Source organism: Rhinolophus sinicus, chromosome 1 (assembly GCF_057876585.1).
Source record: "Rhinolophus sinicus isolate RSI-liver-muscle chromosome 1, RSI-T2T, whole genome shotgun sequence".
Classification (NCBI taxonomy): Eukaryota; Metazoa; Chordata; class Mammalia; order Chiroptera; family Rhinolophidae; genus Rhinolophus; species Rhinolophus sinicus.
In genome coordinates this window covers 36,265,994-36,278,534 of record NC_142501.1, presented here as the reverse complement: position 1 = coordinate 36,278,534, position 12,541 = coordinate 36,265,994, and the positions used below count along the sequence as shown (strand labels likewise).

General features: G+C 34.4%; 1 protein-coding gene across 20 annotated transcripts in view; it reads left to right on the top strand.

Moving 5' to 3' along the window:
• C2CD5 (C2 calcium dependent domain containing 5) overlaps positions 1-12,336 on the top strand; it is an 82,840-nt gene extending 70,504 nt beyond the window's left edge. For 12 of the 20 annotated variants that reach the window (XM_088798368.1, XM_088798354.1, XM_088798361.1 and 9 more), the window contains 5 exons: positions 4,966-5,016; positions 5,905-6,006; positions 7,311-7,501; positions 10,112-10,258; positions 10,983-12,336. In XM_088798368.1, coding sequence (XP_088654494.1) covers positions 4,966-5,016; positions 5,905-6,006; positions 7,311-7,501; positions 10,112-10,258; positions 10,983-11,114 — 623 coding nt within the window. In that variant the 3' untranslated portion in view covers positions 11,115-12,336. The remainder of the gene's footprint in view (positions 1-4,965; positions 5,017-5,904; positions 6,007-7,310; positions 7,502-10,111; positions 10,259-10,982) is intronic. The other 8 variants (XM_088798384.1, XM_088798346.1, XM_088798386.1 and 5 more) reach the window with 3 other exon arrangements.
• The last annotated feature ends 205 nt before the right edge of the window (positions 12,337-12,541 follow it).

Here is a 12,541-nt window from a genome sequence, read left to right as displayed (position 1 = left end):
ATATACTGTACTCCCTAATTAGGTATACACATCGGAAATTTTTTTATTTTTATTTTTATTGTAGGCTTATAAGAGTTCCTTTTTATTTTTGTTAAACTAAATTTGATTTTAAAAGATAGTTTAACTTTAAATTTAGTGACTTGCCTCATGTTTTAAACTAGCAATTGGAAATACTCCTAAAACTCCAAAGTTAGCTTTTGTTTTTTTCCTGCCAACTAATGGTTCTGATTTCTTACAAGTATATATAATTCTTTATACTAAAATATCTTTATATATTAACAATTCAGTGCATGTCTGTTTTTTCTCTTTGTTTGAACAATATATTTTGTCACAATGACCAAATGTTAGCAACAATAAAAAACACTACAGTTCTCCATGTTATTTATGGCCACAACAATCCATGAGAAGTTCTGAAAGGGGAAAGATGCTGAGCGGAAGGAGAGTGAGAGGAAAGTAGAAACTGAAGAGAGAGAGAGGTGTGAAAAAGTTATCTAAGAAATGGGAAGGAAGGAAGGGAGGGATGGAGGGAGGAAGGGAAAGAGGGAAGAGAATTGATGGAGAAGTAGGGTAAAGGAATATTAGCTTCTTTATGGCAGCTTGAGGACAGTGAAATCCAAAATCAGAGGAAGAGTAAAAAGTAAAAAAAAAGGGAGTAAAAAACAAAGAAAGATTTAATTGGGTTACTGACAGAAAGCAGATAATTTGGAAGAGAGAATATAAAGGATGGTAGTGAGAGGAGGAATGGATACCTAGTAATGGATGCAGGAAAATGGAAAAGGTAGACTGAAATAAAAAGACAAGTGGTTTAGGATGTTGTACATCTTTAGTTGGACTTTTTTTATTTTTATTTTTTATTTTTATTAGCATTTATTTGATGCTGCATTTACTCCCAGGCCTTAAGTTTTTGTTTCTTCAGTTTCTTCTGAGAGATCTTTTTGTTCTGTGCAACATCTTCTGGTTTGGAAAAATCTGCCCTTTTTCCATTAGGATCATCTCAGTGTGGCAGGGGGAGCTCATGTATGGGCTTACCCGCCCACAAGCTCTAAATTCTGTGCAGCATCTTTCTTGGGAGCTTCGTTCACTGGTTCTGCTCAGTGACCAGAGAGTCTGCATCTAAACCCTCAAGTTCAGTATCACTCTGCATTTTTAAGCCTGTGCAGCAAAAATTTTACACTCTTTTTGGGCCACTGACCCTCAATCCAGCCCCACTCTTAGGTCTGGGCAAACCTACCAACTCTGCCCTTGTAACAACGGAATAGCACATTGCTTCTGTACAATGACATCCTTCAGATACTTGGTCGCTTTTCTGATATGCATATCCATGATGGCCTGGCATTTCCACGATTGTTCTTAAATTGAACAAGATTTGAACCTCTTGATTTTCATGATATTTTAGGGTTCTCTGGGTCAAGTGAATGGTGAACCATTTTCAGAGGTCACCTCAGGATGCTTACGGGAAGAGTAGTTGGAAACTTTAATGACCCAAATAGAGAAGCTAATTTTTTTGTCCTCTAATGAGGTATTACATGTGTATTATAGTGAATTTTTTTTCCCTTGTGGACTATACAAATTGAAGCTATTTATATCTTCCTCTGTGCCTTAATAATTTTTAACTATAACATGGCAATTTCATTATCAATCCACCAATATTTGAATATCGTTATGGACATAGTTTATACTGGATGTTTATAAACATCTGACTCAGTTGTTAGGCCAGTTATAAGACTTAGCCAATCAATGCATTATAGATTGATAGAAATGCCTAGAGGAACATAAACACACATTTTGGTCATAATAACTTAAAACAAGAATGTTTAAATAGGAAAATACAGCATAAATTTTGAAGACTCCAGATTGCACATGTTTTAATCTGCCAAAGAACCTTTTCAGAAGTTTCAGGAATTTTTTCAGTTTTAGTAATTTTCTTAAGATGACCAGAATTGTCTCAAATATTTTTTATCAGAGCAAAGATGTTCTGTAAATTCTAATGATACAAAGTGAATAAGTGGTCAGAACAGTTAATGGTCAGTGTAGAACTTGATCATAGCTAATCAATACCTCGTCATTTGTTATGACAAATTACATAAGAGAATGGAGAAGCCACAAACTTTAGAAGCATTGGACCATGTGTAATTAAAGGATGAAGTATCCTTGCCATATTTTGTTTCTTTTTGTCATCAATATGCTCACTTACACTAAACTTTTAACCTAGGTTAGTGCCCTCCCCACACCTGTAGGGCTTGTTAAATATTGCTAGAGTGTACTAAGAATAATAAAACTGCATGTTCTGTTTGCCTTGCTAACTTTCTTGGGTCATTTATTTGGGGATAACAAGTAAGTTATCACTTACTTGTGCTTTGTAAAAAAGCAAAGTGATCTTTTTCTTGTATTTAGCAGGGAAGGAAATCGTGAGAGAAGTGGGCTGCTGTGTGGCTTTTGAGACTGTGTGCAGCTAGAATGGGGACCTAAGATAAGAAGTGTTTTTCTCCAACTCTTCCAAATACATATACAGGTGGCCCACAACTGAGCATTAACGCCTCAACAAAGCCTGAGATACTTTTAATAAGATTTCTACCCCTGAATATGAAATGTGGTGTTTTTTTTGGTCTTGTTTTTAGTATTGGCATAGATATTGAGTGTGTATTTTTTTATTGCTTTTTAACCAGAATTACTAGTTTGTCAGTGAGCCAGACAGCTTATATCTGTAGTACCTTCTGTTTTTAAAATCCTACTACCTGGGAAGCCAAACTGTAATCTGAAGGAGCAGTGACTGAGAACGTGAGGTCATTAGTTGTATGAGGTATTCAAACCAGTCCGAGGTGCTGATGTTCATCTGCTGCCAGGACCCGCTCATCTTGGGCCTTTTCTCTGGGAGAAAAATTAAGATCATAGCAAGCATGTTAAAAGGTGAACCTGCTTTTATTAAGAGAGATTGGAAAAAAAACCTCCCTTACCGTTTCCGTTAATAATATCTCCAATTTTAAAAGTTTTTTTGTTGTTGTTTTTTTTTTCAGATTTTAGTTTAGATACATTCATATTTGATGGAAGGGTATAAACATTTTCCCTCACTTGTATGTTCCTTCTTCCCATCCTTTGTAAAAATTTTTTGGAAAAGAAATCAATGCCCATGGTGAAAAATTCAAATCCTACAAAGAAAAAAAATATCATCCAAAATAAAGCTCCCTTTCCTTTCATTTCCCTTCCCAGGAGGCAACTACTCTTGATAACTTATTATCTTATTATCTGTCTTTGTAAAGATATCCTAGTTTTCCTTTTTTTAAAACACGTATTTTACACATTTGTGTACCTTTGTTTTTTTCATTTGATATGTTTTAGAGATGGGAACAGATACTTTGTACGTTTAAGCTCTTTTTGTGGGCATTTGCCATTAAATTATATACAGTTGCTACTGGGGAATTCCATTTTACACAGATAATATTGATATATAGAAGACGATTTCATTTTAGTAATTTTTACTTTTTTTTTTAGCTTCCCCCCCTTTCCACATTTAAAAAAAATTCACAGAATTCCTAATGCCAACTGTATTTTCTATTATTCTACACTCACCAAGTATACTGCACGGGCTGTATGAGAGCCTTGGGACCCAGCTGGAGTAGTTAGGTCTCTGGGTCTGGCCCTGTGCTGAGCTGTCCCTAGAGATCTGGTAAGCCTCTGAATGTCAGTTCTCTTCTGGTCTTGTTCCTGTAGGTTCCATCTCCTCCTGGGCTTCCAGTGCCACTCAGGATCCTAAATTGGGAGGACTCTCCTTGTCTAGATCTACAGGCTGAGGGCATGATTGTCAGGGCATGTCCACAACGTAGCACCCTCAAGGCATTTTGTGCACCCCACCTAGTGATCCCATGTATTCATCAGCTCTATATTATAAGAGCACTGTACATTCTCCATTATTAGTTGATAGTCTCATATGACTTAAAAAATGGTGTGGTGATATGGGAGAAACTTCCATTCCACCCAATTACCAGAAACATTCTGTACAAATCTTATTTTTGAAAAGTGTAGTTTTTATTAATTTAAGACTATTACCCAAAGACCAGCACATTAGGCAGAGACAAAAATATGTATTTACTTAGTTTACAATTATTTTTTAAACCAGCTGACCCAAATAATTCTCAGTGTTTCTTATAAGTTATTTCTAACTTGACAACACTATTACAACACTATTCCTAACTTGACAACACTATTCCAAATATGCTAATGTAGATAGAGCCTGAACATTAGAAATAGATGATGAAGTTTTTTTCTTTTATAGTACTGTTTAAATTTGTACAATACCTTAGGTATCTATAGTAACAATATAAAATATCAGGGAAAATTCTGGGTCTACTTTTGTGAGGTCACTGAAAGGGAAGTGATTGGGGTTCCTAGTTATTTCAATGGCTAGCTGTCACTTTTTCATTTCACATAGTTTTGATATCACCAGAGGGAGCTCTTGATAGTGAAGTCCTTGAATGAGAGGGAGGGTTATGGCTAGTGAAGAGCAAAGAGCTTGTGTTTATCTGTGAGACATCCATCATTGCCCTATGTGTAATTTTTATCTCACTGGCTCTTCCCCCCACAAATATTTCCCTTCCATGTTTCATTTCAGATTTACTTCCCAATACATTGACCCTTTTCTCTGCTCAGTTTTCTTACATCCTGCTTTCATCATACTAACATTTGTTGTTGTGTTTATGTTTCCTCATGTCCTTAAAATTTTTGAAACTTTTTCTGTTATAGTAACAAGTAGTCTTCCTTGGCATGATATTGATTAATGGAGCTAGTTTTCATTAATCAATAGAAATTGCTTTTTAAACCTAAATACTTCTATTTGGTTTGCTTTTGTAATGAAGCCATAAAAATTTCCTTCTAGTTGTCTGGCTTATCGAGAATATTTACAAACAGCAAAGAAGAGATACTGGCTTGTATTTAGCATCCAAGCTAATGTTGTTCATGTTGTCTTATTAGAACACCTGGAGAGTGCAAGTTCTAACTCAGGTATACCAGCTGCACAGAGAGGTGAGTTTGTCTAATTAAGCAAATAGTCACCAAAGGTGTGAAATTCTAGTGTGGTGGTGCATAAACATACAGACATTGAAGAAATGCACTGGACAATAGAATAGACACCAAAATGTGGCTTTATTATAGTTAGAGTATGCCTTAAAAATATTAATTAAACTAATATTTAACATTTTTAGCATTTTAATAGTTTCCCAGTTTCTAAAAATAAAATTTTAGCTCTTTAACATTTTTTTTTTTTAGCTTCGTGGTAGTAAAAGTTATTCTTTTCAAAAGGAGAACTCAGACTCACATCTAACCCCCTGTATCTTATGTAATCATAAGCTTTGTTACCAAAATCATACTTGGAAACAAAATACTGATAAAAACAACCCTTTGGCTTTCCTGTTACTGATGGTAGAAAGAAGATATTTTAATAAAAAATAAGTCAACTATTGATTTTTTAAAAATATTTTTCAACATTTGATTCTCAGTTTTAGTTTTGATTTTAGTATAAAATCAAAGTAGGGAAGGCAGTTATTCACAAAGTTTGGATGGCAAATTAAAAGCTCTAAAATACAAAGTGCTAAAACATTGTGAAGTAAGAATGGGAAATAAAATTAGTGAAAACACAGTATATGGTCCTTTCACTTGATATTTCTGTTGAACCCCACTTCGTTTTCCCTAAGAGAACACACCAGAAATGCTCAGCCAGCTGAGAACTTGGTTTTGGACAAATCAGTGTCTAAAGCTTGACTCTTTACTGCCTCTCTTACCTGACTTGATAAGGACCATTCTTTTTCTAAATTACAGTTAAGTTACTTCATCGGAAGGAGTTATGACGAGTAAGAGACGTCATACATATTTTTTTTCTTTGTTTTTTCTTTTGTTTTCTGTCTGTGTTTCCAGCAACGTCAGTTGATTACAGTTCCTTTGCAGACAGATGCAGCAGCTGGATAGAGCTCATTAAACTGAAAGCTCAGACCATAAGGCGCGGATCAATTAAGACAAGTAGGCGGATGTTTCTACCACATTATGATCTGAGAAGCATATCCCTGATTTCCCAGCGGTGAAGGCTAGACCTTTCTACCCAGTAATAATATTGCCAATCAATCATGTATTGGAGTGTGAAAGCTGCGGACTCTAATGGTCATTTAGCAAAAGTTATTGCAGGGCCTTTAGATTTGTTAATTTTTAACTGTAGAATTGTGTTTCTAAATTTTTACTTTTTGTGAAGGTATTCTTAAAAGTATATAAATAGATAATATCATCTAATGGAAGGAAATGGTCAGCTCTTATTGAAGAGACACTCTCCCAGGACCCAAGGTACTATGTAGCATATGACATATGTCAGTTACTAAGTGTGATATCCAGAAGGCTGAAAGAAGGAGGTATTTCTGGAGAGAAAGTAGTTAACTCTTATCTCACTGCTAGACTCAAGATCATTATATGTTCTTTATTTATACTGCATGTGTTTTGGTAGATTTTGAGGTAAATGTATTTGAGTGAAAGAATTTACAGTACATTAATAGGGAAGGAACTATGTTTTAGGGGAAAGATCATAGGATATAAAACCAGCCAGACCTGGTTTTGAATCCTAGAAGTGCCATTTTAATAGCTGTGTGACCTTGGGCAAGTTATTTAACTTCTCAGAACCTTGGTTTCCTCATGTGTAAAATGGGGCTAATGATACCAATGTTGCTGGATTGTTCTAAGGATTCGATATATATGTCTGGCTTATAATAGTTATTTGATAAGTGGTAGTTATTATTTTTGTTATTGTACAAACAGTCAACTTTTAAACAGCCAAGGTCATTTTTTAAGTTTTTAAAATTATGAGTTTAATCAAAATGGTTTGGAAAAGAAACCTATTGCAACTAGTTAACATAAGGTTTATCTACAAGTTGACAGTGATGAAGTCATCTGAAAAAGATGGAAAAAAACTGGGAAATATAACAACTTTCACACTCTCTTTGTAATAATTTGTTCCTACAGCAGATAATTTTTAATTGCTCTGCCGCTTTTTCTGTTTCTTCACTTTATAACGATCATTGTATGTGTAGCTACACTGCATCAACATTTTCTTTTGCAGGAATGCCATTTTTCTTCCAAAAGAATTCCATTCCAGCATTTCTTATGTTTTTCTTTCTCTCTCTTTTTTAATTGCATGCACTGCATGATAATTTCTTTTCTTTCATGACATGGCTTAGCCTCACAGACAGCTGAATGTTGTCACCACTTACTCCGAAACCTTTGGGAACACTTGAATTACTAGCATCTGATCTTGATGCTTTCTCTTCTTTCTTCAATTTTAGCTGTGACAGTTGAAAAAACAAGTCCAGTGGGTGAAGGAAATTTCCGGAATCGTTCTGCTCCACCTTGTGCAAATTCTACAGTAGGGGTTGTTAAGATGACTCCTCTTTCTTTCATTCCTGGAGCAAAAATAACAAAATATCTTGGGATAATTAACATGTTTTTCATTCGAGAAACCACGTCTCTACGCGAGGTAATTTTATAGATGTTATTTCATTATTTTTGTGAATTTTGTCTGATTGAAGATAGTAGTGACAAAAAGCAAACATGTTTCAAATCAAATTTGTTTCCCCAAAAATAACACATATACACATCATTTTTTTTCAATAACCTGTCTGAATTGGTTCCAGATTAGATTTACCAAATTTCATACAATAACTAGTATTATCATGAGTTGTGTTGAATTTAAGCCCATTTATTATTAAAATTTCTAGATCCTTATCATATGATAAATAAAACAAATTTGCCCATGTTTGATTAGAGGTTTAAAATAGCCCTGTAAGAAAAGCTTAGTTTTCTGAGTAGTTATTTCCCCAACATATTTAAATAGCAATTTTTAAGGGTTATATTCAGAAATAGCAGGGAACAATATTGTAGCTGTGTTATTTATGGGGATAGTTTATATAATTCCCTCTGAAAAAGAATGAGGCTACTTATTTTCTTTCACTCCATCAGTATATGAGAATACCATTTATGTAAATTCTTGCACTGCATATCTTTAAACTTTAATTTGTATTTTAAATAACCTTAGTTATAATATTTTACTTGATGTGATCAAAGTTAATCAGGCTATTACTGTTTTTCATTACACAGGAATTTCAACTCAATAAAAAATTATATTGTTGTCTTATGGAACAAGCTGCTGAGCAAATTAATATGAATAGAGAAACTTTTTAATGATTGAGATGTGAAGTGAAACTCAGTAAACTCTTCAAGTTCTACTTTAGCAGCAGTTGTATTTTTTTCAGTGTGTTCATTATAAAGATGACTTAGCTATGCTTTTTTCCCACTGTTTCACTAGCATTGTTTTTATACTTTGTTAGAAATAATAGCCTACATACTGTTTTTGAAAATCGTGCTACTATGCTGCACATAACACAGTGTCCAGCACAGTGTAAACATAAGACATTTTTTTGTGTAAATGAGTAAACAATTTCAGACAAATTAATTAGACACATGTTTCCTTTAAGATAAAGTAGTTTTTCAATCATATTCTAATTGTGTTGAGATGGAAAAGAAGCTATCTTAATTAAGATGTTCTCAGAAACCTTTACTATAGAATTAAAATAGGTGACACTTCTAAGTCCATTTAAGTTTGACAAAGAAAGTTGGGTGTGAGAAGCTGGCATATATTGGTGAATTAACTTTTTCTAATTGCTCTTAATAGCCTATGCCTATGGCACTGTTTTAAATCCATAAAGTTTTATTTCCTAAGTGCCTTCTCTATTAAGCAACCATACCCCAAAATGTTGCTTCACGGTAGATTTTTCCTTCAACAGAGATTTATAATATTAACTGTATGGCATAAATATACCAAATTTATTCATTGCTTGATGAATATTTTGCTTAGAGTCATTAAAATCTTTTCAAACTTACCCCTCTGTTACTCTGCCATCAGAATTTCTTAATTTAAAAGGTGGGAGGAAAACTAGGAGACAGGCTGAAACAGCTCAATTCCTTAATTACAAAAAGAGATATTTTTACAAAATTATACACAACTTGTTCAGAAAGAGGTGACCTAGTCAAATGTTTTTCTAACAGTGCATTTAGTTTTGCACTTAACTTCCAGTGTAAAGTTGGAAATTTCTTCCTAGACTGTAAATAACCTCTAGTAAAATTTGTGAAAAACTTAGATTGAAAAGCATTTTAAGCAATCTGCTATCCTTTGTTTTCTATATTGTTTGTTTTTGAACAATGAAAAAGGTCTTCAAAGTACTGGATTTCATTCCTAGCAATACTTAGTATGGAATACTTAGTATACACACCTGTTGAACTAGGTGTTAGCGTATAGTAAGGAACAAAACCGATGCAGTCGCTGACCTAGGAAGTTTACAGTCCAGTGGAACTGGAGCATGGTGGACATTAAACAAATAATTATATAACCAGTATGTAACTACTAGTGATGTTAAGTAAACTAAAGAAATACAACAGAGGCTATCAGAGAATATGCTGGGGGAACTCGCTTTAGATTAGACTGTCCAGGAAGGTATCTCTGAGGAAGTTCCATGTAAGCCAGGACCTGAAGAATTGAATAAGAGTTATCCTGGTGGAAAGATGGGTGAGGTGCCCTCAGGAACAGTATGTGCAAAAACCCTGAGGCAGGAAAAGTGCTTGACACCTTTGAGAAACGGATAAAGGGCAAGTGTGACTGGAATATGGTTCAGAATGGGAAATATGCATAGCAGGGAGGTTTTATTGTTTCTGTTTACCATCAATTTATTCGAATAATGATGGGAATGGTTTGATAGAGGGAGCTGTTGAAGATGGAGGAACAATTTGAATTCTTGCTCTGCCATTCGCTCACTGGCTATGGGATCAGTCACAGCTAGTCACGGGCATATTACAAATTCTTTGAGCTTCGATTTCATCATCTGTACAATAGGGGTGGTCATCTCTGTCATAGAATGTCTACTGAAGGTTGGTTGGTTTGTTCATGCATTCAATAAATGCCCATTATGAAGGATATTAAAATTATGCATTCCACTAAGATCATTTAAGATGTCTTAATATATATTCTTTGACATTTTATATTCATTCCTGTGTACATGTATAGAGTTTGAGTTTCCTGTGCATTATTATGTAGGAAGGAGGAGTCAGTGGTTTTCTCCATGCTTTTATTGCTGAAGTGTTCGCAATGGTGAGAGCTCATGTTGCTGCACTAGGAGGGAATGCTGTTGTCTCCTACATAATGAAGCAGTGTGTCTTCATGGAGAATCCAAATAAGAACCAGGTGAGATGTAGTTAAACTTCTCTGACAGGGGATCCTGCGAATTTCCCCCATGGCCTTCCCGCCTGCCACCCTCCCCCACTAAAGAGATTTGCTCTTTCTGGAGCTTTTTGATTCTCGATGTTTAGGACATGTTCTAATGAATATATTGATAACCATTGTCATACATAGGTCAGATGCTATTTTCAGATCCCAGGTGCTAGTTATTATTCCTACATACTTCTGGAAGTTTTACTCCTAATTTACTGCTCTTTCCACCATCTTGGTGGGTCTTTGGAATACAGTGCTGGCTTACTGAGGAGTTAAAAATGCCCTCTGGGTTTAGATGCCGTTCTGGTGGAAAGTACACCATGGTTGGGTCGCCCTGTTTTTTGTTGTGGTTTTTTTTTTTTTTTTTTAATGAGTAGCATAATTATGTTAATGGGGCAAAAGAATGTTGGTTAGGTTAAATTTTAGAATAAATTTATCAGTTTTGTTAAGATAATTCACTTAAAATTGTTAAAGATTCCTTTAAAAATTAGATAACTGTATTAATGGGTTTCTTGATTTGCCTTTCCTGTGAACTGCCTTCTTATCTTTTGCTCATTTTTCTATTGGGTTGTCTATCTTTTCTTTGATGATTTATAAGCCTATGCTTGTGTAACCATAGAATAGTGCCCCTAATGTAGCAGAAGAATATGAGCGTATTGTTGAATTTGTGACTGAACATGTCCTGTTGTTCTTATAGGCACAGTGTCTTATAAATGTAAGTGGTGACGTGGTGGTTTTTGTTCGTGAATCTGAATTGGAAGTGGTATCAACTCAGCAACCTACTGCCAACTGCCAGTCATCATGCTCTGGAGGAGAAGTTACAACCTGAAGTAGCTTAGAAAGAAAGAGCTCAACTAAATGAAATTCATCTGTCTCCCCTGTTTTGTCATTAATCATCTTACTAGACTTTTTAAAAATTCAACTTGATTTGAGATAATTAAGGAAGATTGATATGAGTAGATTAATTTGTCTAGAATCTCTTGGACGCATGAGAATTTTCTAGTCTTGACAATTTGTTTCCCAAGCCTAGATAGACAGGCCCCTTGGAATCTTAACCCTTCAGAAAGTTAGGATAAATTTCTCAAAGAACTGTGGCAAAGATGGAAGATATTTGTAATTTATGTTGATTTTATTAAAATAGTAATTTACAAAATGAAATGGAAAGATCATCAGGAAACTAGGATAGCTTCCCCAATGTAACTTAGAAAAGGGAAGCAACACATTCACAAGTTGTTAATGAGTAAATAGTCTGATTTGAGGGATGTGTGGGGGGAAATGGAGAAAAGTTTTCAGAAAACGGGGTTTCTTAATGTGTTTAATTTTGGTGAGGAATTTGATCACAACTGAAAGAGAACCGTGCTTCAGCCATCTTTCAATAAGAAGTTAAAATTCTGCAGCTTGGATCCATACTATGTCTTAGGTACTATAAAAGAAGACATAACTTATCAATGCCAGTGTCCTTTCATTGAAAATTTTAACAATATCTCTAAGGAGGGAGGAAAAAATTCTATATAACTTCATAACTGGCTAAATTTCAGTTGGTGCTTAATTTGTCTATAAGAGGCTTGGCTTCAACAGGGAAGAAAAGGTCAGTGAATTTTACTGAAGTAGTTAAAATACTATTGATTTTTAAATACTAGTTAAAATACTAGTAGGAACATAAAATTATTTCCTAATAAAATTATGATGTACTCCTACCAAATAAACAGAATTTTAGTAATATCTTAGGGACTTTTGATGGTGAGTTAGACTATATTTGGCATAGAATTTGGAAATGTAACTTGAATGTAAATATGCTGCAAAATGTTGAATGTATACGTAGAAACACTTTTTCTGTCCATGCCAAATACCTATTATGAATGAACCTAAAAAAGTACATCCCTCCTTTGCACAATAATATTTCTTTATAAACTCATGATTTTGCTCTTCCGGGATAACAAACTGCCCTAAATATTAGAAGTCATTTTCTTGTTATCACAGGTGTCAATATTTTTCTGTATTTTGTTTATAATTTTATTTTTTAAATAAAAGTTTATAAAGATAAACAGGAATATTCCTAAATCTCTTCTTTGCTTCCTTGATGTGGTACTGTCAGTAGTCTGAAATCACTTTGTATTTGATCATCTCCATTCATTCCTCCAGTCAACAAACATCTGTTGTGCATCTACTGTATGCAAAGCCCTATTCTTAATTTTGGGGGAAAAAAATATATATATGTAATTGTGGCACTTTGTGTCTTTGGCAGGTAGGTATTTA